At 40.9% G+C, this 26,110-nt stretch overlaps 1 protein-coding gene across 1 annotated transcript; it reads right to left on the reverse strand.

Moving 5' to 3' along the window:
* Positions 1-2,301: 2,301 nt before the first annotated feature.
* mapkapk3 (MAPK activated protein kinase 3) lies at positions 2,302-25,974 on the reverse strand. The gene is made up of 10 exons (XM_044122700.1): positions 25,171-25,974; positions 15,019-15,158; positions 9,672-9,736; positions 9,209-9,288; positions 8,993-9,119; positions 8,747-8,822; positions 7,572-7,696; positions 5,448-5,533; positions 5,257-5,337; positions 2,302-3,052 (listed from the first exon to the last, which is right to left on the reverse strand). The coding sequence occupies exons 1-10, from the start codon at positions 25,477-25,479 to the stop codon at positions 2,897-2,899; spliced, it is 1,245 nt and encodes a 414-aa protein (XP_043978635.1). The 5' UTR covers positions 25,480-25,974; the 3' UTR covers positions 2,302-2,896.
* Positions 25,975-26,110: the final 136 nt, after the last annotated feature.

A 26,110-nucleotide genomic window follows, 5' to 3' on the forward strand; every position in this document is an offset into this window, starting at 1 on the left:
AGTTCAGAAAGCGCTGGACTATGCATCACAGGGAGGCCAGGTCACATTTAAGGTCACAGAGCTCGTCATTGACCGTTCCTCCCTCCACAACACCAAACACATTCCTTCCCAAAAGGCCAAACTGATCAGTGTCCCTGCTCCACCCGCGAGACAATCCTCACGTCCTCCTGACTCCATACCAGTCCTAATGATCTGAGACCAAGCTATCGAAATGTGCCTCCGTAGAATGACTGAGCAGATCATCAACAACATCAAGGAATGTCAGGAGTTTCAGCATCAGACGCTTCACAGGCCGAGCCAGAGAATGTTTTGTTCCCATCTGTGCTTCCCCGTCTTGTTTGTTTATAAACCATAGCCGCCGTAGGTGAGGGCGGGAGACTTCTGTGGAGCACCGCCAGCAGGAAGTCCAGGAGTCACTGTTTCACCGAGTTAACTGTGCATCAGCGACGAAGCGAATGGCATAATCGCGACCAGCTTTGTTTTTTCGTGAAGTGACTCATAACCACAGGCAAAAACATCTCGCTGCTGCTTCTTCATGATGAAATTCACCATCTGTGAAATTACAGCAGTAAAAAAAAGCAATAAACTCTTGCACTACATATAATTTCCTCCTACTGTGTTTATAGCCATGTTTTATCATAACCGAACCAAACCAAAGAGGAACTCCCAGTTGAAACCACTTGTTTACAACTTTTACAAATAAAAGACCCGTTTCTCAATGTGTGACGTTGAACGTCTGCTACATTAGGTCAGTAGGTCAACCATCTGGAATTTGCTCCCTAGGATGAACCAGACGTCTGCAGCTCCGCAGTTTTCTTCTTGATATCTTTTGACTTTCCCCATCATGTCCAGCAACAAAACCGTGTGTCCCAGGTGTGACTCCAATTAACTCAAATATGTCAGTCTGTCTATCAAAAAATAAAAAATAAAAAATCCAATGACATGAGTTGGGCTTTTCTCAATTGCTTAAAGAGACAGTAACCATTCTGTCGCTTCTGATTTTGAAGATATTAACGAATAGATCTGACAGATTCTCTCATTCTTGAGGCAAATAGAAACATTTTCGGTCATTCTGACTGACCAAAAAGACAAGAAGTTTGGTTGGATTTAACTTTAGAAAAAAAATGTGTCTTTTTATTCAGGGTATGGAAACTTTTTCTTTCAATCATCGTCATCGTCTCATTGTTCCAGGGGTTTATGAGCCCCTGACCCACACCCATAATACCGCACAGCCACATGATCGAAGTGGGGGAAAGGTCCTTTTCTTCTAAACATAATATTGTTGACCTTTTGGAGTGTAGTGGCACGTCAGATGGCTGAGTCCCCTAAAAGCACTTCACCGCGGCTATTTATAGCAACCTAACAAAGCTTTGAGGACCTCACTTACAGAGATGATGATAAAAAAAAAGCCTGGCACATAACAGGGTTTTTCCTGGTAGTGGGAAGTCAATGGTTCAGAGTTCAGTGTTGGAAAAATCAAATACAATACACTCTGTACGGTCAGGAGAGTCGGACATCCTCGGCTAAACTGAGTTCAGTTTAAATATGGCGGTTGCTCATATAGTTGCGGGTACAAACTATTTATGAGAGCTTTTGAACACTGTGTTTGGGTGTTTCACTCTCAGTTCTCCACTCCTGAGACACAGACACATAAACAGACCTTTGACCTTTCCAGTGAGATTTCAGGGTGCATTTCTTGTTGCATTTATCCTCAAAGTTTGACAAGGACCAACAGACATGGAGTCTCCAAACATGGAGACGCAGCATTCGGTTTTTATGCTCCACTAATCAGGAACAAACTTCCAGAAAATGTAGAAATGCTGAAACACTGAGTTCCTTTACATTAAGGCTAAAAACAACCCCCCACCTGCATAGAGTTGCCTTTAAGTGGAACATTGATCAAAATATTTAATGTATATCTGCTTGATGATGGCATTTGATAAAATGTAATGTTTATTGCTTATTTGATAATTGGTTACAGTAATATTTTGATTGGTGTAAAGCACTTTCAGCTGTCTTTAGTCAAATCCGCATGGATTTAAGTCGAGTCAAACTTCCATTGCAATCGGAAAGCAAACTGCAGCCGTTACTTAGAAGCGCTTCACTCAGCTGTCACACCCCCAAAGCGTCAATGTTTCTTAAGCTAAATGTCGTAAATCCATGTCACACCACAGGTAACCCACCGGCTCTTGTGTAAAGCTCCGTTGCGCGACTTTTGTTGCTCCATTTACGGGAACTGACAGCGTTCCTCAGAAATACCACAGAGTGATAGAAAACAAAAACAGGAATCTCACTCAGTAGTGAACATGATGGTGTGTTTATTGCTGCTTCAGTGAAAAATATTTCTTCGGATGGAACTGTAGGTCGAAACGAAGGCTACATTTTAATAACGGGACAGTCGGCGGGAGACTGGGCTTTAATTTTGAAAGGAAAGCAGCAAAAGACAACGTAAAGACAACACAGGCGACGAGGAGTGCTTCACAGTCTCTCTTTCTCTCTCTGTGCAGTTTGTTTCTTTGTGATCTTCACAATAGCTTCAAAGGAGATTTTAGGCATTCAAATACACAAAAATATCACCACGGATACGTCGTGTCTGCACACAGACACTTATAAACAAGCTAGCGCTACAAAAAAAAAAAAAAATCCACGAATAAAAATAATTCACACAGACAAACCCACAGCGAGCAGAGCTGTGGGTTTCTACCACTGACAGGAACGAAAGTCCAGCTTTAATTCTCCCTCTTCCCAGGGTGCATTTCAACTTCCAGTCTCGGAGGTTCAGACCGGCCGTCTGAGTAACGCCCTCTGGCGCTTCCTAACTCCATGTCCGAAGCTGCTCCTCTTCCTCGGCTGAACGCTGTTCGCTCAGGTCTCTTCACAGAGTTTCCTCGTCGTCTCACTGGCTCTGGCAGACGGTGGAGCCGCCCTTCCCCCCCGCCGCCGCCTTCTTGCGCCTCTTGTTGAGGAGAGGGTTGCTGGATGTGTCGAGGTCCTTGATCTTCACCTGGTCGTAGTCCACGCGCATGGTGGCCAAGGCGCTGGTCATCTCCTCCTGCGAGAGACAAGGAGGAGGGCTTGACTGTGGTTTTCGAGGTAGCAAACGAAGCAGTTAATTATTTTGGTACTTTCTCAAACTGGAACTAAGTGTCCAACTTAATGTCCAATTTTATCTCAGTATCACAGAGGTTTGTTAGGAAAACCCCTCAAACAGAATCGTGCGGCCCAAGGAACACAGCAGACAGGTCATCAAGAAAGTTGTGGAGACGTTTGATGCACATTTAACGTCTCCAATATTTGGAGCACAGAGCGTTTACAGAAGAGTGGGAAACAGAAAATCATTGCAGAAATAAAGCCACAAGAAATCCTGTAAGCCACCAAACCATGTGAGAGATTGTGACAGTTTAAATAATTCTTTATTAATACATATTATTAGCTAAGTTTCCAATCGGTCCATGCTGCTCCACATGTGACATTTTTATTTGTAAGATGTTTAAAAAAAAAAAAAACAAGTGTTTTTTGTTTTACTATTCACTGCATAATTATGCAATATTTTGTTGGTCTGTCCCATAAAATCCAAGTAAAAATGCACAAGTGTTCAGTTGTTACGTATGAAATGTAAAAATATCATTGGAAGGCACTCTAGTTGCAGAAAACATAAAAAATAAAGATTATGCAGAGAAAAAAAAAGAAAAAGTGGACAGGTTGGGAGTATTTTTATAAACTGGGTGAAAGGTCAAAGGTCTCTAAGCTGAGGTCAAGAGAAACTGGAGTCTTAGAGCCTTTTCCCATTCGTCAGCCATGATCCACTCAGCCTATGTAAAAAGAATTACAATATTCTTCTGGTTTTGCGCCTCTATGTGCAGGTTGCCTAATTTTTACGCAACACAGCAGTGGCTAGTTGCAACACCAGATCCCATTGTGAGCGTCTCATTTTGAAGAAAGGTCTATTCACTTTTTATCACTTCAGTCACGCACATTTGGCTGCTTGTGACGGAATGTGCAAATCTACATTGGACATTTTGCTCAATACGTGTTGAATCAGGCCTGTGCAACGGTCATGGAGTGTCTTATATCTGTGTATAACAAACAGAGATAGTTGGAAGGAGGTGCATGACTAGTGTTAGACGTTTTAAGAGGCTCGGGCCTCTTCCTCCACCTAGTGGCAGCGGAGGAGTGTGACAAAGAATTTAACGGGAGCCAAGCTCTGTCAGGGGGTTCACTGTTTTTCTGCCAATTAAATTGTACGTAAACATAATTTATTAAATCAGTGTCTTTTCAGGTTTCACCAGCTCAGATTTAAAGATCATTATGAATAAAATTTGAGAAGTGTATCATGACAGAAATTTACTCAAGAAAATATATTTGTCTGTGCTCTTTACAGTCTTCACTTCACCCCTACAGGCAAGCTTTTTTTAAATTTTTTTGTGTGTAGGTTGACAACAGAATAACGAAGACGAACGTTGTCCATGAAAATGGCGACAAATTTCAAGTTACTTACCCAGGACAGATGCAAAAAAACAAAACAAGACAAAACAAAAAACTAGCTAGCTAGCAAGGGTATACATATTAGCAGCTTTAGTTTTTAGGTTGTAATGTAATGACGTTCTACAGGAGCACCATAGAGAGCATTCAGACCAGCTGCCTCTCTGTGTGGTGTGGAGGCTGCAGCGCCTCCGACTGGAAGAACGTGAGGAGAGTGGTGCCAACAGCAGAGAGGATCATTGGGACCCCCCTTCCCTCCATTCAGGACATTTCATCCCAGCGCTGCGTGTCCCGAGGCCGAAACATCCCCACTGACTCCTCACACCCCCACCATGGACTGTTCTCCCTGCTGCCCTCTGGAAAGAGGTTCCGCAGCATCCGGTGCAGGTCCACCGGGTTCAGAAACAGCTTTTTCCCACTTGCCATCAGACTGCTGAACTCTTAACTGGACTGCACTCAAAAACTGGTCTCCACTTCATACCTTGCACGTGTACATAGCTAAATAACTTCTATTTTACTGTCATTCCTGCAGTTTATATTTAATATTTATATTTTATATTGTATTTTATTTATTCTGGAGTAACCAAATAACATTGAAACCTCAAAACATTGTCCTGAGCCGTATGCAACAAAATTTCGTTCTGTATACACCCCTGTGCATGCAAAATGACAATAAAGTCTGTCTAAGTCTAAGTCTAATGGTTTTAGGTTTTAATAGGTTGTAATGGCAGAGTGTGACCAGAAGGTGTCAGTGTTGACAGTTCTTCGGCTTACCTTCACGTCCTCCCACAGCTCCTTCTCTTCGTTCAGGACCCGAGTGGTGTGGAGCGGAGTGGAGGGAACCATCATGGACTGCTGCAGAGCGGGGAAACACACACAAACACACACACACACACACACATCCAGATGAAGACTGAGACAAACACGTGGTAAACGAGAAGGGATTTATGGGGTCAGTAGCTTACGTTGATCCAGGGGTGGTTGGTGAACTGAGTGATGGTCATTCTCTCGTTCGGGTCTGTCTTCAGTAGCTGTTGGATCAGATCTTTAGCTGGGGAGGAAAAAAAAAACCCATTGTCATTATTATAAGGTTAGTAGCTGCAAACAAGTGAATTATTGTCTCTCTGGGAGGGGCAGCGTGGCCTACTTCTACAATTTCCAGTAAATAGGGCAGAATCACCTTACAACTTGAGTTTGAACAAAACCATATACCAACGTTTGGAACAAGAAAACTTGCACCGCAGACTAAGCTGGAGCTGCACCCACTGGGCTGGTTACAAGGAGGCACACAGATGAGAAAAAACTGAGGGTTTTGTGGCGAGACGCTGTAAACGTCTTGCAGCTCAGCCTGCTGCATCCAGGGCAGTTGAGTTTAAAGCCGCCTGTGGAGGCGCTCTGCATCGCCAGAACCGGCGGGTCAAAGTAATCGGACCGCAGAAAGAGGCTGGGGTTGTGGTTGGAGATCACACTCCTTCACATTACAGCCACCAGGCGTTACACAAACAGCACCAAGCAGCACGGGATTTGGAATCAGAAGGAACATGATGCATACGTTTCCATTATCTTTTTAAATCTAATTTAGATCTAAAAAGTGTGGCTTGCAATTGTATTCAGCCCCTCTTCAGTCGACACTTTACTAAGTCGCCTTCCGGCGTCTCTGTCGGCTTTACACCACCAGACCTGTTAGCCCGTTTTCTATAAGGCCTCTGTGAAGGTCAGTTTTCAGGATTTTTGCAACAGATTCTCATTTGGATTTAGGAGTTTGACTAGGCCATTCTAACTCATCAATATGCTTTGGTCCAAACTATCACACTATATGCGTTTTAAAGTTGTTGTCCTGCTGTCCTGTTGTCTTGTTGTCCTCCTCCATCTTAACATCAACACTAACCAGCTTTCCTGGGATCTGGGCCCAGACGCTTCACTTTGGTGTCATCTTAAAAGAGGGCCTTCTTCCAAATGTTTGCCGTGTCCTTTTCACGGCTCGATGTGAACTGAAAATAGGACTTCTTGCGCCTTTCCTTCTACCATGGCTTTCTCCCTTTCACTCTTTCGTAAAAGCCATCTTTTGAACCTGCAGCCCTCTTCAACTGAATTCACTAAATAACATTTGGAGAGTTTTTCTCCAAGTCTACAACTAATGCTTATTTTGGTAATGAATTACTGTATTCTGATGATCTGTCTATTAATCACACAAACAAATTGTCACATCCTGCAGATTTTTTGTCGAACCACATAAGCCTTTTTTACGAAATGGTAGAAATACATTGAAAGGTGCAAGCAAATAAAAAAAATGTAGCTCCTTTTGTTGAGAAGAAAAACAGATTGCTGCATGTAGTGCAACAACTTAGCATTCCTTGTAGCAAAAGATGCATCTGCAGCTGAAAAACACTTCCAACATCACAAAATAAAAACATCAACTCAAGAGGGATTTAAATGAAAAGAAGAAAAAAGAACAAGGGGACTGACTCATCCGCTGTCATTGTTGGGTAAAAGGAGATCAGCTGGTTGAGGTCGGAAAAAAGAAAGACTAGAGATGAGACAGATTGTCTGATCGGTTACAGAGCCCCAATGGTTTAAGCTGAAGAAGAACGCCGATCTCACGCAGAAACAGGCCTGTTTTTATTTCGAAACCCGCGACCAAGATGCAAAGAGGTCCGATTTGTTAAAGATAAATCGGCGGTCACCTGACTAAAGTTTTCCTCTGTGTGAATTAGTAGGTCACCTAGTCAAGCTGCAGAGTCACTCTGTGCAGCCCCACGGTTTCCTGTTTCTGGTGCGGCTTGCTTCAGAATAAGGTCAACTCCACTCAAAGGTGAGAGCAATATGTTTCACATCCTTTCTTAAAACTTTGTTTGCTCCGCTTTAATAAAAAAATGAACATGACTAAAGACATAGAATGTGCTGTTTTACCTAGAAAAAAACCACAGATAATGAATCCTTCAAGTTTTTTTTTTCACAAACTCTAATTCCCTGTCTAAGTGTTGAGGATTGTTTGATCTGTCTGTCCTCTCATGTCCATCAGTTCAGGCGATTCCAGGTGGCTTTTGACTTTGTTTGCCACAGATCCACTTTGGAGTTTGGTCTCCTACCTTCCTGCGACACGTCGGACCACTCCGGATTGGGGAACTCGTACTGGCCCATCCTGATCCTCCTCTTCATCCCGGGAGAAATAGCTTGGCCAGTGTTGGAGTAGAAAGGAGGGTAGCCGCACAACCTGGGGAGACAAACAGATACAAGCATTTTTTAATCTGCCTCTGATGCACTTCCTTAGCACGTATCCACGGTACCTTCCAAAAGTATCCATTACCTTGATTTATTTTTTAACCTTTTGTCATATTACATACACAAATTGTATTCATTTAAGTCGGGATAACAGGCAAACATCACATTGCGTGGTGCGTTTTTATACTCTGACAGCCTTCACTTAATTCGTAAGCAGAGTGTTGCTGTGTGCAATACTGTAATTGAATCTCACAGCACAGGAAGCCCTTTGTGATATTTGTCTCAAAAATACGGGGCACGGCAGACACGGTCGCATGAAACCAAGATGGAAATTTCTGGCCTACATGCAGAGTGCTACTTGTGGCAGAAGACTAAACATCACCCTGAATGCATCACCTCCACAACAAAGCACGGCAGTGGCAGCAGAGGACCGAGTTCACCAGAAGATAAAGGGAAAAAAAAACCATAAATAAATACAGGGAAATCCCGGGAGAAAACATCTCAGAGGCTGCGGATGGAAGGATTCAGATCGAAGGGTATTTATGTTAGGGTGGCCAAGTCAAAGTTCAGATCCAAATCGAAATTACAATCTTTATCAAATCTGACTGAGATATTCAGAGGGAGCCGGGTGGGAGGGGAAAGGTCAAAATGGATTGTTGCTAGGTGTGGTAGAGACAAAACCGAAAAGACAGGAAGTGAAATGGGGTTCAACAAAATATCCATTGGACGCAAATGCACAGCACATTTTTCCGATCTTTACGGGTTGAACTATTTGAAAACAGCTGCGACAGACTGGCGACCTGTCCAGGGTGTAACCCGCCTCTCGCCCGGAACGTTAGCTGGGGATAGGCACCAGCAACCCTCCCGACCCCATTAGGGACAAAGGGTGAATAGAAAATGGATGGATGGATGGATGGACTATTTGAAAACAGTTTCATCGAGCGAAACGTTCAACAGGTGTAACTGTTACTGGAAAGCACAGCTTAAATCATCACAACCCTCAACCCATAGAAACCCCTGACTCTACCGTCTCGGTACTTACAGGATGTACATGATGACGCCCAGAGACCACATGTCACATGACTTGTCATACTTCTCCGGACCCAAAACCTCAGGAGCTTATCAACGATGACACACCAAAACATAAACAGAATACATAAAACAGCTCACATTATCACACAGAAAAAGATGTTTTGTTTGTTTGTTTGTTTTATTTGCTTTGAAGCAACAACTCCAACTTCTGATATCATTTTACACACCTCAAAAAAAAAGTAATGAAACTTCTTACCCACATAGTACGGTGTGTAGCAGGGCGTCTGCAGGGGGTTATGTAACGTCGTCTCTTTCGCAAAGCCAAAGTCTGTCAGCTTCAGCACCGCGCTTTTGGCTTTAGTGGTATACAGCAGGTTCTCCGGCTGAAGACGCGAGCAGAGAAGTGGACGGAGCAGAAATTACGACGCGCTCTTGCCATTTTGGAGGTTCTCATCTGGATATCCCTACGTACCTTGATGTCTCTGTGGGCAATGTCGATGTTGTGGAGAAACGAGATGGCAGTGCCAATGTCCCTCATGATCTCAGACGCCTCTGGGAGGAAAAAGATAAGCAGACTCTCTCAAACCAGTCGCAGGTCTGGGTACGGGTACATGAGGAGATCGAGAGCCGGCCCGCTTTGGGTTTAACCTGGATGTTCGGTGGAAGTTTAACTTCCTACTTTTACCGATGCAGATGAACCCATGTGGCCTACATTGTGTCACACCAAAAGATTTAAAATAATTTAAACTTCACACGAGTTTTTTTTTTTTTTTTTTTTTAAAGATGACTCAGAGTGGCAGGTGCATTCTCCTGATTTAGCTTTAAAGAGGTGCATTTGATGCTTTCAACTGAAGTGCATCTGACTCCACAAATCTGTCTTTTCCTGGGTAACGCCGTCTAAGGAGAGAGAGTCTGATGTGGTCGTTTATTCTCACCTTTTTCAGTGAAGGCCTGGTCTCCTCTGGCCTGGATTCTGCTGAACAGCTCTCCTCCTTCCATACTGGAGAAACAGAGATCAATACATGACTGTTTGTTAGATTTTCACGACAGAATGAAAGCAAACATCCACGAACAAAATGACAAAGTCCAAGTTATTCCTTAATAGATGATGTAATTTTTTTATAACCAGTTTACTTTAAAACAAAGTAGTTTAATTGATTTCATTGATTCTAAATCCCTTGAAATTGTTTCTTTAGTAGCTCTGAAAGATACTGGATTAAGATGCACGAGGGAAACCTTTAAATCTGGTTTCCATGGTGAAGCAGATGCATTCAAGTAACACCCCAGGTGGATCTCAGTGGTGTAAGTAGGGCTGGGCAATAAATCAGTAACAATATACATACACATAACATCAACAGAAAATACGGCTGAAAACATGTTCAACTAACTCACTTGTTTTTTGGTTACCTAGCAACAACCTGTTGAGTAACTTGCACATACCTGCTTACAAAAAAACAAACAAAAAAACAACAATGGCTTAGAGTGGAAACTGAGGATAAAACAGGAAGTGTCACATCAGTTAGGCTGTATTTCATGTGATTAAAACAAAAAAGCTTTTGACCATATGATGCAGGGCTTTCCCCATACAGCTTGCCAAGTCTAGTGTTTTTGTGTTAAAAATGTAAAAAACAAAAAAAAAGAAAAAAGAAATGAGGGGAAATTTGCCTAGGCAGTTTATTAGAAGACTTAGTTGACAACACACTTAAAAAAAAGTCTTAAAATTCAGTTAAATCATTTTAAAGTGATCAACCAAACAAGCTATGAAATGCTGGTCACACTTAAAACTAAAATCAATTCCAGAAATATCACCTAAAATAGAGAATGATGAGCAAGCATATTTTGGGCGTTTTAATAAATATTCTTAAGACGCTAAATTAAAAAGTTGTATTGAGTTTTCTTGCTCAATGTCTGCCGCTTGGTGTCGTATTTTGATTTGCTTGAATAACATTAATCCAAGTTTAAAAGAAATATTCTGACTGGATTTAAAAAAAAAGACCCGTCTGTGATTGGCTGGTGGTGTGGCTCATTTCCGCTAACTTTACCAAGCTGGAAGCACAAACAGGCACGTAGATTCAAACGCACAGCGCTGCACAAGTTCACCTTCCAGCTTGAAATAACTAAACAACAAACAAAACATTTTTTACGCACATAAGAATTTGTCCGCACCGCCCTCCTCTCAGCTTATCCTTCTCTTGAGTCCTTCTTTCCCCTTGAGGAATTCATTCCTCTTCGGGTTTCACATGGCATCTCTGCCAAGAAGAGAGACTAAATATAGAAAGATTTTATCAAAGCCCCTCAGCTTATCTGTAGTATGAACCTAAAACTCTCCAGCTAGTGTTTGGAGGAAGGCACCTCTGTCTTCACACAGAAAAATAAGATTGTTTTTTTCGTTTTCTTCTCTTTTTGTGGAGCGCCAGAAAATGCTGTGTAATGTAACAAGCGCCGACTCTAAAAGCATAAAATGTTCTGTGGGTTTCTCTACAGTGGTAGTGTTTTTAATTTACCAGAAAATGATGACATTGGAAGAACCTCATAGTTTATGGACCCAAGCATATGTCTCCAACATTTATCTGAGTTTTTTTAATTTTTTTTTACAAAACTTATACGGGTCTGGCGGTCACCAGACGGAGCCGATTCATAAAAAACCAGCAGATTTTAATTACTGGCAGAGAGACGGAAGCATCTCTCATTCTAACACGTTCTGGAAACTAAAACGGTTTAACGTGAAACGCTTAGACAATGATCGACCTCGTTTATGAGCCAAGATATTTATTGTTGTTTTCAGATAACGTTTTACTCAAGGATTACTGAACTCCTTTAGAGCTTGTTTTTCATTATTCAGATCATTCCCAGCATGTACAGCCGCGTTGTTTGAAAGTTTTGAGTACAACGTCACCAAAATGTTCCAAGACCAGTTAAAAGTCTGCACTCCCCCACCCAGTGACTGATACCTGAAACTCCCCGTCTGCTGCTGAGCAAAGTGTGTCCGTTCTCATTGCTGAGTGGATCTGTGAGCTTTAATAAGTGTGAACTTTTTGTGGTTTATAGATGAGCAGATAGGTGAAGGACAAATGTGACTGTGAGTGCGTTTTGGTCCACTATCTGCAATGTCCTAACAGCAGGGAATCTTCTTTTGGTTGCAGCTATGAAACTTAGCGGACAAATTAGAGCTGTTGTAGCCGCTCTCTACTTTGTTAAAAATAACTGACATATAACACCCACACACACATACACACACACACACGCACACACAATGAGCAGATGTGAAAGCTGTTGCTGTTTAAATGCTGGCAAGTTGGGTGGTGACTCTGAGGACAGTCCTACTGTAGAGATGCACAGAGAAATAGGAAGTGACAGGAATTAGCTAACTTTCAGGTTGACTGATGACAGGTGGACGAAAGCCCAAAAATACCCATTCCTTTTCCAGTCAGTGAATGCACCAAATTTGAGCACTACACTGCCAAAAGCACAAATATGAAAACAAGTTAGAAAAAAATATAGAAAACAAGACATTTTTCCCACGTTAGAAGTGAAAAAAAAAATTGCCAGCATTGAAGAATCATTGGCTTCAAACAAGCTCATATATCTTTCTGAGTTTTTCCTCTTATTTCAAGTGTACTAGGATATTTCCACTACTTCTTTCTTTTTGTTCTTTTTTTTTTTCTTGCAGCTTATCACAACACAACATGAACAACTCTCTGCGATGTAAAAGTTGTTACCTAAATGTGTTAGATTTGAAGTCAGGGAGATCACACACTTATAAGACAATAGAAACTGTAGAACAGTATTTTATACCACATGTGAAGACATATCTGCTGTTCATTTAGGGCTAGACAGAGAAACTCAAATTACAGAAAAGGAAGGCTCCGTTTAGAGCAAAATGCTTCATTTGCTTTCAAATGAAGCAAAAATACTTTCAACAACTACGTGTCATAAATCAGGCTGGATTTTAAATAACTTGAATCCTTTGAGAAAACTCTGAGTTGGGGAAGGGAGCTACATTTTCAAGATGTACACATGAACGCTGCTGTTTTAGTAGTGATGTTAGTTTGCCCTCATCGATGATATAAAATATTAAATGCCAACCACATTCTCATTGAGTTATTCTCTAAAACCTCAGTAAAACCAAACAAGGAGTGATACGGCCTCTACTTCTGATCTAAATAATTATTGACTCTTCACAGCAGGAACACGCCTTCATCGTTGTTCTCACAATGTAATTATGGTTTTATCATTCTCAAGCAGAAATCAGAATCCAAATTTTGCAGGGCTTAGCTGTACAGAAAAACAAACTGATTTGCTAAACATACAGCAGAGATGAAATAACTAACACAAAACAGGTTGTCTGCACATGGATTCATTAAATGGAGTTCTATAAAAAAAAGAAGAAAAAAAAGAGAAGTTTTACAGGCTTGTACCAAAGGTTTGTATTGTTTGGACACTTTCTCTCCCGCCCTGTTTCTGCGGCTGAAGGAAAACAAGCTACTGAAACTTTTCTTAGTCTGCTTCCTCTTTTGAATTCAGAGGTAAAGGTGTCTTGTTGACTTGAAGCCTTTATCTAAACAGAATTGAACCTGTCACAGCCCGGCGGTGTTAGTCAGCGGTTAAAGGTCATGAAGCGACAGTGGAAATGATACAGGCTTTGATAGGCCTTCGCTCAGACACTTCTCAATCAATAACGACGCAGCATTACTCAGACCTTTCAACTTCACACCTCCCTACGCATACAGACAGTGAGAGCACAAAAAGAATCCAAGAGCTGCGGTGTAAATAAGAGTGGTTACAATAATCAGCTGCTGTGTCAAATTCCCTAGAACAGAAACGGTCATTTCCCTTTAGTCACTCCCCTGCATTCTTTTGATCTCTAAAATTATGCTTGCAATCAAGGCGGTTTGATGGCTTGATTGCAAGCAAAACCAAGATGGGATGGGTTTTAGTTGGGAGGAGATCTCTACTCTTATTGACAAAAAACCCCCAACAACAACTATCTTTTCTCACAGCTTCCACACACAGTTAAGTTTGTGATGATATGAGAGCATTCTTGAAACACCAAACGTTGCAAACCACTGTGAGCGAATCGAAGGTAATCGATTCTGGAAAGATAATCACTTGCTCTTCTAGTACATAAGGGAATCTACATAAACTCAGGGTAAAAACATGAGACCCGCAGGCCTAGCTTTACATTTTTGGTCTGGGATTGTTAGATACAGGAACGTATTTAACTCTGTTTCCCTATTTTAACACCTTAATCAGTGAGAGTGAGATTAACATGATAAAATCTTCAAACTTTGGCAAACAGAAATCCTGCCTCAAAAAAAAAAAAAACCCTTTCAGTGACTTTCAGCTGAGGAGATACGGAACTACATTAATACAATACACGTTGCTGTAACAAGAAAAAAAAGAAGTTCTACTGTTTTTGTTTTGTTTGTTTATTTCATTTAAATGATTCAAATAGTCCAACAAATGTAATGATACCATTAACAAATATAAAAACAATCTTCAAACAATGATTTTGTTCATTAAAGAAAAAATAGCTATCCAATCTAACTAATCTATGTATGGAAAATGTAACGACCTGCTTGTTTCACCCCTGTTAACTACAATTGCCGTCAAGTGTTCATGATTAGTGGCAAACGGTCTTTTAAATTCACGTCCAAAAACACCAACTTTTGTCCTGTTTACTTTCTCATCGGTTTTGGAAATCATCAAGCTGTTCCTTTTAATCAGAGATGGAAGCCATTTTTGCAGAGACTCTTTCCTAATGCTGAATCATGAACACTGACATCAACTCAGACGTTGTTCTGGATTCTTTTGCGAGCTCTTCCATGACTCATCGGTCTGCGTTTTGACTATTTTTCGGTGGGCTGGCCACTCCTGGGAAAGCTCCCCAATGTTTCATGGTTGCTTCATATGTTTGGCTTTCTAGCAGTTTTGTGGTTAATGACAAGTCTGTGATTTTGCTTTACTTTCAATTTTTCTTTCTACAGTGAGCCACAATGGTTTTGGTTGCTCCTTCTCTTAATAAATTCAATCATTTTAAAACAGCATTTTGTATTGATTCAAGGCATCTTTGACATAAAAATGTGTTTTATTGTTTAAAGTGTGACCAAAAAAAATAAAAAACGCTAAAGTTAGAAGAAATCTGTTATGGAAAAATTGCTATCACCATGTGTTTGTCATTTTAAAAAGCTTCTAACTTTGGATTCTATTTTATTATAAATATTGGATGTGTTGGTGCGGAAAAAGCTGAGTTAGGTCAACACTCGTAAACTGTCATCCTACCACTCCATGATGATGAGCAGGCATTTCTTCCCGTGGTGCATGTTCTCGTACAGGCTCAGGATGCGAACGATGTACGGCCCACCAGACACTCGCCAGTGTAGCTCCACCTCCCGTCTGGCTTTGGGACTGTCGTAGAGAATCTGTTGGGTTAACAGACGTGGAGTAAGCGAGTAGCACTTCTTTAAGTTATTATTAACGCCTATGAAGATGGGTGCAGATGTTATAAATGTAGAAAGAAACCCAGGTGTTCCTAAGATAGTCTGAAAACAAATGTGAATAAAAAAAACTGAAACAGAAGTCTGTTTTTGTCTGATTGCTTATTTCTCTGGGTATAGCATCTTATACTATTATTATTAGCAAGCTTTAGCTTCTCCCAGCCCCTTAAATGCTTAATGGAAGCCTAATAACTACTTGTTGTTACAGTCGTTCTGAGAAAGGGAGTTGCTGTACACAGATCGGAGTTACAATGTTGTTCAGAAACAGAGCAGATGTAACTGTAATTATCTACATGCCTCTAAAAAATATGTTTTGTGAATGTAACTTTACAATACTTTGGTCAGTGCTTGCTGCCTGTGTGAGGAGGTTGATTTGCTGGGTGTTTCAGTTCACCTTTGTTTCATCTTTTTTGTTGTTTTAAAATATTGTTGCCTTTCTGTTTTTGGTAATATGTGTGTATTTCCAAAAAACACATTCTTCATTAAAGTTAATGAAGTCAAGTGTCACAATATGCTTCCTAAAAAGTTTGCTTAACAGCCTATGTAGCCCACAGGCTACATAGGCTAATTAGCGAGCGCTAATTGGAGCTCTCCACACATCAGTACTTGAGCTAAGCATGTGTGTCGCCTTTAAGGGTATTTGTTCAGATGGTGGGGTGTGTTCGACATATGCAGATGCAGGACATGGTCGCCCTCATTTAAGCTCACACGTACACAGCAGGTGTTTGACTTGGACACCGCATGCAGTCAGAGAGTATTTTTGGACGCAGCAGTGATGGAGTCATATGCCGTTCACAAGGCCAAATGAACTGGAGTTCATAACACACACGCAGTTTGACTGAGTAGCACGTGGCAAACCCACGACATAAATCTGTGCTGTGTTAAGACCCGTTGAACTGTTGAGGTGACCCAAGAGCGAGCACACTCTGCCAGCAGCGAGCGCCTGCTTCGGTAACGTCTTTACTGCCTGGTCCTTTGTTCCGTATTCCCGTCTGTCTTCACTTCTCTATCTCTCTAGAAGCAACAACCATAAAGGAAACAAAAAGTGGACTATTTTAGGACTTTCACATTCAGCTGCTAACGGAAAGAAAGGAAACTTCCTGGAAACCCCAAAATGTCACAAAACAACACCTCGCTGGCGCAAGGCCGTGTTTCAGCTGGCTGAAGCCGAGGAGGAAGTCAAGATATCAAGTGGAGCAGGGTGCTGAAAGAAGAAGTTGAGGATTTCCGCTGACTAAACTTGTCCGATCCAACACTCTCTGTGTCTCATTTCTTTTTTAGCTTCACCCACTTGAGGCTGACTTTGACTAAGAGCCGTGGGCAGGTTTTGTTTCTAATTGTGTTCTTTATGGCTTTATGGCTTCAGTCTGAGCAGCAGGTTTTTCCTTAATTTCCTGGTTAGGAAGAGATTGGGGGGGGGTTGGGGATAATAAAACTGAATTAAAAGTACCACAAAAAACAGGGGGAGGGGAAAGCGGAGCATTGAGAGAATACGACAAGCTAATCTCATGATGGACTTTGAACACATAAACCAATCAAAAACGTCCCCCAGCACTCACAGCCGTCTGATTTGTGTCAGGAGAGGCTTAACTCGCACCGAGACACACAATTTGCCTGATCACTTCACTCGTTTTAATTGCCCGGTACGTCTCACAGAACCTTAATTACACGCATGCACACACTACCACTCGGAGATGTTTACGCGTTATTAAGTATCGGCACGGTTCGATGAGGCCATGTGTACAGCTTCATAAAACTGTGGTTTATCTTTACAACCTTTTACCAATAAAGCAGGACTCATAAAGTGAACAACAAAGCGTGAGTTGAACATCCGATCTGTGAGGGTTGATTAAGCAAAGAAAAAAACAAAAGACGGGCCATTCACAAGTCTTGTATAGTCTATACAAAGACTTTTGAAGATGTTTAAACCACGTTTAGTCCTGGAAACCCCAGGACTGTCCTGGGTGGACAGTCTTGTCTGGCAAGGAGAGCATGACCAGGAATCAGAAAAGCAGCCAAGAGGCCCTTAGTAACTCAGGAGGAGATGCAGAGGTCCATGGTTCTGGTGGAAAAATCTTGACAGTACAACTATTAGTTCTACTCTCCACTAATCTGGCTTTAATGGTCGAGTGGCGAGAACAAAATCAGATGTGGAGAAGAAGTTGTGGTCCAGTTTACAGTAAGCCAGGTAAAGAAGCAGTAATCCAGGAAGAAAATCTGTTTGAGGCTGTAAAGGAAAGGGTACGAGGTTCACCTTATGACAGACAACTCTAAACATAAAATAGTGTTTATTCAAAGTACTGTATTTTCTGGACAGTAAGGGTGTTTTCACACCTTATGGTCAAGTAGACTCGGTTCAATTGGGAACCAAATTTGCAACCTTTGTTACAATTTCAGTAGCTGCTGTTCGCTTTCACACTGCACTATGTCAAACAATCCAAGCTAATTAAAAAACTTGTTTCTTGCCCTCGAACTACAAAGTTCAGTCTCTAGATGTGCAGAGCTTGTAAGAAACATACGTGATTATTATGCTGCATCATACTTTGGTCTTCTAGTGTTGGTTAATCCCAATGAATTACACTGAAGTTTGTTCTTGTAATGTGAAAGCATATTGTGGGGAAAAGTTTCAGGGGAATAAATACATCTGCAAGACGCTGAACTGAAAATTTAAAAAAAAAAAAAAAATCTAAAAAAAAAAAATCGGTTTAAACCGAACCATGAGTGAATAAAGTCTGGCTCTGAGTTTTCCATCAGCTAAAGGCAAATATATTAATAAGTCACACTAAGAGTCTTAATTTTGTTAACAGAAGACTAAAAACAATGTCAGCTGTCATGCTCCACTTACAATCTCCTGATGCGTTCAACCAAGTTGAGCCTCGTCCTTAAAACGTGGGAGACTGATTAACTTGTTTAACAAGACCAGCTACTAACGGAGAGCATGCAAGATATGCAAAACCAGCTTTGGAAGTATAGATATATTTGATTTACAGCACAGCTATAAACACACCTACCTCCATTATAAGAAGGTCTATTCCAGGAGTGGGCAATCCTGGTCCTGGGTGGCCGGTGTCCTGCAACTCTTAGATGTCTCCCTGGTCCAACACACCTGAATCCAACATCTGAATCACCTCCCAAGTGCAGTCAGGTTCTCCAGAGTCCTGCTAATGACCTCATTATTTGACTCAGGTGTGTTGAAGTAGAGACACAACTAAAAGTTGCAGGAGACCGGCCCTCCAGGACCAGGAGTTGCTCACCCCTGGTCTATCCTATTCGTAAAATGAAATAATTACAGGCTAGATTTGTGCTTAATGGCGGTGCTCAAAAGGCCATCCAAACAACACAAGGAGCCCTTTGTCCTGTCGCTAAGTGAGACAAATCTGAGTTAAAAGACGACAATAACCGAATTACATTAAAAGGAATGGCTCCCGGCCGGCTCTGCTGTAAAGTAGATTAGACCTGTATCCATCTATTACATTTAAGGCTCAAAGCAACTCTTAATTTAAAACACAAAATGGACGACTCTTTCGAATCCCCTCCACCTTACGCCTTTGATCATTTCTACTCCGATTCTATTTGTTTAGTAGCATGTAGCAAAAAAAAAACCAACTAAAAACCTCCACATCAACCCCGTAAATAGATGTGAAATGATAAAACACCTCACATCTATACAGTTTTTTTGTTTTTTTTGTCTTTTACACCTCGAAGAGGCGTCAGTAGGTGCAGACTAATGTGCATATGAACGTCCTTGAATAGACATTTGACAAATGAGAACAATGAAACATGTGACATCGCTCTGAGTCACTTGCCTCGATGTTAAAGCCAATATAAATGAGTGTGAGAGGCCTGGTCTGAGCGAATATCTGTCTGAACAGAAGGGGCGCCTGATGCGATCCGTCAGAGCAAATGAAAGATGAGCTCCCGGGGCTGTCTGGCTCCCAGACTAAGCCAAACCACACACCACAGAGAGAGGGCTACATTAGGAGTGTGCGTCTCCATCGTTTTCCTGTAAAATCTTTGCATTTCTTAAGATAACAGCACAGTTTGTGATGTTTTCTCAACCTTAGTGTCACAATTACTCTGTGCGGGCTCACGCTGATGAAAGCTAAAATCTGCCAATCGCGAAACTGTTACGCGGCCAGACAAGAATTCAAGGAATTACACAACGTTGCTTTTAAGCCTTGATAACATTTCAGGCGAACAGCTCGCTTTATCAGTAAGAAGTTTGCCTTGTAGCCTCAAATGTTTAGGCAACACTCATTTTATCTTTCTCCTCACGGACGTTTGTTTCTGCCACAATATTTCTTTAGCGTGTCATGTTTCGGTTGTGGCCTAATTTCTGCCGTATTTTATCTCTTTCTTTCATCTTTTCGAAGCCTTTCGATTACACAACAACACAGCTGATGCTGGTTTTGGTCACTCAGACAGATTACAATAAGCCTGCAAATCTCTGAGCGTCTGACACTGTGCTGACAGGTGTGGGGTAAGTAAGCGTGCACTATAGTTTCCGCTGCTCGCAGAGAATGATGTCGCCATCGAAATGCACGGGTCTCTATCAATAAGTGGTATCACAAAGTGCTTTGCGAGAGCTAGCTTTTAAAAGAGACCGCCGATCTCATGTCTCAAGTCTGAGGGCCGCTGAACATTTGTCTGCATCGTAGAATAGGGAACCACCTCATCACAGGACGTCAGAAAGCTGCCAGAGATATTATGGGTGCAAAAACTCTCTGACATAACCCCAAGGAAGAGTTCCAACTGGAAACCAATGTCGTTGCATCAAGATCGAAGTCGCATGTTGAAAACTTGGTGGATTTTCTCAGAAGCCCGGCAGCAGCATTTTGAACGACTTCGTTGAGACGTGTTTTGTGTGTTAAAACACGTCTTAGCGTAATGAAACAAAGGCATGAATAATTGCTCTTCCATTCAGAAGGCGAGTCAAACGGAGCTTAGTATGGCGATATTTCTAAGAGGATAAAAACAATAACAAAACAGAGACTTGACATGTGCATCCAAAGTAAAACCACAATCAAAGTCTGGTAAAGATCCAGGAGGTCCAAATATCTCCTTCATCAACACATGGATATTTCTGGTGCAAAAACAATTATTTAAGTTTTTCTTTGTTTAATGAAAGTAAACTGCCATCCACCGCATAACACCGTCTACGCACATTAACAAACTGCGAAGTTCAGACATTGTACAACTGAATATCATCTGCAGGGCAGTGATTAGAGATGTCTTTTAGTGTGTTTAAAGCCAAGTACATTAAACACAGAGTGACATTTCCCGGACATTTCCATCTGTTCCTCGGATAAGCAGATCTTCTCACCTGAGACATGTAAGCAACTTACAAAAGTTATTCACACGTCTTGAACTTTTTTGTGATGTTACAACAAACTTTGATGTATTCCATAGGAGTCTCAGAGGTAGGTCAACAAGTTTGTGAATAATTTGGAACTGGATGGAAAATGATCCATATATTTCAACATTTTACAAATACAAATCGAAGAATTTGGCATGTACTTGCAGGGTTTCCCTCAGTATATTATAAGCCTGGCGGCCGCCATGCTTTATTAGACTCTCCGCCAGGCTAAGCATTGCTTGATTTTATTTTTATAAAAATTAACAATAGGGGGAAAAAATAAGCTTTTTTTTCATCTTAAAGTTGGATTGCAAGAGTCTCCGGTGTTCTGAGAGTTTCACTTGCGGAGCAGATTTATTTTTAAAAGATTTCTGGGTTTATAGTTTATGCATTTAAATTTGGGAGCGGACCAATCACACAGCTCGCGGCTCTGCGCGTTGTCTCCCGCACTGCTGCTGCTTTATCTCTGAAACTACCTCAGCGCTGATCCCGCTCGCCTCCTTTCACTTAAACCGGACACAGGCTGACCTGTATGGATATTTACATCAACCCCCAGTGAGAAATGATTATGTTATGGAGAACATCAAGGTAAGAGTTTAAATTATGCAGGGCCAGTCCTATGTTGTATGAGGCCTGGAGCAGAATTTGACCTCAGGGCCCCTCTGCCTGCTAAAAACATCAGCACCTCTAACAGCTTCTGTGTGAGGAGGAGGGGGAGCAGTTTAATTGGCCGACCTAAAAAGCAATAAGTTATAAATGCAGTTTACTCATTTGTATTTGTGAACAAACAGAGCTCAAACTCAAAAATTAAACTCACAGCAACAGATTGTAGCTATGGTAACAAAACAATCTAACTATGAATATTGTTCTTTGAACTTTTACAAAGTAAACCTCCCAGCTACTTAACATCTTAAATTTAAATATTAAATAATTTAAAATCTTTTCATGTATGTATGCTGAAACCACTAAATCACATTTAGCAGCATAGATAATCTCAATAAAGAAATGTTAATTTATCCATCTGTGGTCTGCGTTAAAATATTAGCATTTATGGGACCCTGAAGCTTTCTCTTAACAGATATTTACTTCCTCCCACTCTTACATAAAGGCCGGAGTTTTGGAGTGCATGTCTAATAGTTACTGTGGGTCTCTGGGATGTTTCTTTCTGCCATAAACCCGCAAAGATAAGATGACTCCCTAAGTGGAGGCAGTGTTATCTCACATAGCTGTGGGTTAGAGAAAAAAGGAAAAAGCGTTGTCAGCAGCATGTGAAAAATCTGAGTCAGAAGTCTTCCATATTATTCATTTCAAAAGAAAACGATTAAAAACAAAAGGATTGTAGTTATTAAATATTCAAATAGTAGGAGTGATTGTCTAAGGTGACTATTTCTGCAAGGACTAAAACATAAATAAGTAAAAACGATCTTTGGTCAGTATTAGTCTCCTTCCCGCAGTTCACCAGCTCAGCATTCCCCTCTCTCAGCTGCTCCACTTTCCTCTGATTAGCTCATGTGGACTCAGTGTCATTCGTCACTCCTTCCTCAGTTTATAAGTCTGACAATTTACAATGAAAGTGAACAATGAAAGTTCACTGACTTTCATTGTTCTCTACTTGTTCCTGCCGTTACTCTGTCCTGTTCTCTTTGCTCACGATCTGAAAATTTTCTCTTATTAAAACTCTGCTATGCTCATCCAAAGCTTCTGTCTGCATTTTGTTCCAGCTCTCAATACGCAAAACATGACAGTGCTGAAAACTAAACCGTCCTAGCCACAAACAGCTGACAAAGTGAAAGGAAATGTTTAAATTAATTCAGTATTAGGTCGTCTTAATTCTTTTTTGGTGTTTCTGACAGAGAATGCTGCCCTTTCAAGTGTTTCCTTAAGGTACAGTTTAGGTAAAAAGTGTTAGTTGGTTCTGATGTCATTACAAACGAAAGTTGGTACACTGAAAAAACTGAACTTAGGGGGTTATCCCATTAACAAAAGAATATCATGTACTTTTAACTAAATAATTTCATGTTTCAAACAAAAATGTGATACAATCATGTTGGATAAACAAGAAATTCAACAACTTCACGTTTATGAAATTTAATCGTTTTGAGATAACATGATTCATTATAGTCAGACTGATCTTGTGCTGAAGCCAAGTGAGATCACGGGATATCACGCGAGACAATCATTTTGTCTCAATCTGAACATCGTATTCAAGTTGAGACAACATGATTTAATTTAGTCAGATTTATTTCCCTCTGAACAAGGTCTAGCGAGATCAGGGGATCACGAGAGATTATGGAAGATTATGAGACACAACTGTTTTGCACCTGGGAAGACTTTAAAGCGGTTTTAGTTACACATTAAACTATAGATATTTGTTTTTCTCTGCAGGGCACTACTGGCATTTAAGAACTGCACTGTAAAAGTCTTTGTCTTTGAATTAACGTAATTAAATCATGGAAAGGATTTTCACACGATTAAATAACTTTCTTTCAGCATGAAGCATGTTTGTTGAGCCAACTTAATTTTCATGAGTTGGATCAACTTAATAAGCAGTGTGAAGGTATCACTGTAACATATGTTGGTTTCTCCAGTGTGCTGTGGTGGCGCAGGGGTTTAGCACACTGCACGTTTGGAGGTCTTAGTCCTCGATGTGGACGTTGCTGGTTCGACTCCCGGTCCTGGCAACCTTTGCCATGTCCTCACCCTGTCTGTCCCTGTCCTCACCGAGCCACTAGCACCACAAAAACTCTTCGGAGGGAAAAAAAAAATTTAGTTTCAACGGCAATTTAGTTTCAACTAAATTGCCGTTAATCCTGGTCGAGTAAATTATTTGGTCCAAAGAATTACAAATTAGGTTGGCTAGCTCTTTTAAATTACATTGGGTCCAACTATAGTAAATGAGTTGAATCAACCTTAATAAATTATATTGAGCCAACACATCTGCTTTAAATTGGAATAACCATAATATATTAAGTTGAGCCAACACATTTTATTTAGAATCAACCATAGAATAACAATAATAACGTAAGTTGAGCTAACACAATTGCTTTACATTGGAATAACCTTAATATATTAAGTTGACCTAACACATTTGCTTTAAATAGGAGTAACAGAATTACATGGTGCTGAAATAAAGCAAAGTAATCAGGTGGAAATCCTTTCCATGATTTTTTTTTATGTTCATCCAAAGAGCTATTTTTTTCAGTGTATATGATTTCTAGAAATCTGAAAAAGCAGTTTAGCTTATTTAGCCATTAAATTAATAGCGACTTTTAAATCAAATGTTAGTTTTGGTGCAGGTTTTTTTCTGTGTTTTTCATCTTCCAGTTTACCTATAATCTTCTTTATTTATCGCAATCTAACTTTGAATGAAATATAGTGAAGAACACATTTTCTGGCCACATTTAAGTATTCACAAGAAACTCATTATTTATTACAATAAATAATGACGTTAATACATCATGCAGTCTGTTTGCTGTAGCTGCATGCGCCTGTTGCACTACTGATTCAGCAACAGATAGATCTAATCTAAAGTAAAACAGCTAAACCTTTTAAAAACTGCCACACTGACGGTAAACAATGTGGATCATTGCTTCCAGAGTTATTTTTGTTTTTTTACAGCTTTTTAAAAGTACTTCACTGAAGAATAGCACACCTTTTATCTTATGAACCTCTATGTGAGTCAAACAATAATCGTGCCCAGGGCACCAAAATAGTTCGAGTCGGCTCTCCTTGGTAGGTTTATTCTTGTGCCACACTCCTTCTGTGTTCAGTTGACGGACTGAGCAGGAATCTGTGACACCTTTCAAGCTTTGGGATATTATTTTATGAGCTCACAGATATCTTATCCCCGTCATGTCTGGTGTGGTCATCATGATGACACTTGTTGTCTAAACTTGTCTAACAAACATCCAGGGTCTGAATAAGGAAGGTTTTATATATCCAAATTGAGGAAATTTCCCAGATTAGTATTTTGTTTACTCACTGGGTGACTTTTGAAGGCAGGTTGTTGCACCATATTTTATTTAGGTGGCCACAACTACAAAAGCGTGCCACACTTTTCAGATCTTTGTGAAATAATTTTAGGGGTATAACTACTTTTAAAAGCTAATAATTGTTCTGGGTTCCTTATTTTCCTAAGAATGTGAGTATTTCTAACTCCAGAAAAGGTTTCGGTACTCCAACTGGTTTCTCATTTTTACAGGCATTTAGGATAGAGTTAAAGGGGAAACTTATCCGTAACAGTTTGCATGAAAGTACCAATATGACTTATGTAGAAATATCCTCAGATAAGATGTTAGTATGTGAATAATTGTGTAATACTTCATAAAATCACCATGTTATGCTTTAAAGTGCAATTGAGCAGAACAGAGCTGTCATTTAAACACAAAATATAGCTAAAAAGAATGTTTTCAAAAACTTGCAAAAGTTGAATTTGTTAGATGCTTTTCATTTCTAAACAAAGCTTCAAAAAATGTCCTTACTGTAATGACACACTTCATGAGGTCAAATAAACCTCTCCATTCTTTTGCCTATCTCCTCTCTACAACAAACCAACACATAAGTGTCAGGTTACTTCTTTACCTTCAGAGCGCACTTCTCTCCGGTCTTCTTGTTGTGGCACTCCAGAACCTTGCCGTTGATCCCCAAGCCCAGAACCTGAGTGGAAATCTTGTAGTCGTCAGTCACTGCGTTGCGCTTTATCTCCAGTTTGGGATAAGTGGGCATGGGGAAGTGAGTGGACCCGGCGTCGGTGCCCTTCGTGTCCTCGGCTGGGAGCGCAGCTGGCGGCTGCTGCTGCTGTTTCGGGTTGGCAGCTGAAGGTTCCGACTCGGCTCCATCGGTCTTTGCTGACTGCGGCGGTTTTTCCTTCCCGTTACCATTTTGAAGCATGATCGCACCCGGCTTGGAGCGAATCTAAGAGGAGTTGCTTGATGACTCTCCCAGGTCACCGCGTAAAGCCGACAGGTTCGGAACCCTAACCACTAATCTCAACACTGATCACACATTCGCTCATCCTGGACAACAGATCCTCGAGGGGGGGAGATAAAAACGCCACAAAAAAAACCACCCCGTCTTCTTTTATGAGCTCATTAGTAATTTAGTTTCAGAGGTTTCCTTTAACTGCGCGCCTGTTTTTAAACTGTTCCCCGGGTTTCACCCATCAGCACTTAATCCCCGCTGATTAATTCAACACAGTCGAAACTAAAACCGAACATTAAAATCGTATTAGATCTCTATAAAGGACTTTAATCTGTTGACCCGGGTGATCTCCGTTTCCCGTTGATCTTGGATTGTAGTTACATTCACATGGCCAGCTACTGTCACTGTTTGTTTAAGCGCCACCCCTCCTTCCGTCAAGTCATGTTTCTCCGCTGACCTATGAGACAGTCTTAAAGGAGCAGGACGGAAATTTAAGACTGTCTTATCGCGTTACTTACTCAGTAGTAACGCGATAAAGAGAGGTGGAAGTGAAAAAGACCGGACAGAAAAAAACCCCCACACACACAGAAGACATGGCTTA

The sequence above is a fragment of the Gambusia affinis genome, linkage group LG07 (assembly GCF_019740435.1).
Source record: "Gambusia affinis linkage group LG07, SWU_Gaff_1.0, whole genome shotgun sequence".
Taxonomy (NCBI): Eukaryota; Metazoa; Chordata; class Actinopteri; order Cyprinodontiformes; family Poeciliidae; genus Gambusia; species Gambusia affinis.

Coding starts and splice junctions, on each gene's coding strand:
- mapkapk3 (XM_044122700.1), bottom strand. CDS start 25,479: ATGCTTCAAAATGGTAACGGGAAGGAAAAACCGCCGCAGTCAGCAAAG. Junction 9,289..9,671: donor CCAGGCCTTCACTGAAAAAG/GTGAGAATAAAC, acceptor TTTTCCTCCCAG/AGGCGTCTGAGATCATGAGG. Junction 5,338..5,447: donor CCAACCACCCCTGGATCAAC/GTAAGCTACTGA, acceptor CCCGCTCTGCAG/CAGTCCATGATGGTTCCCTC.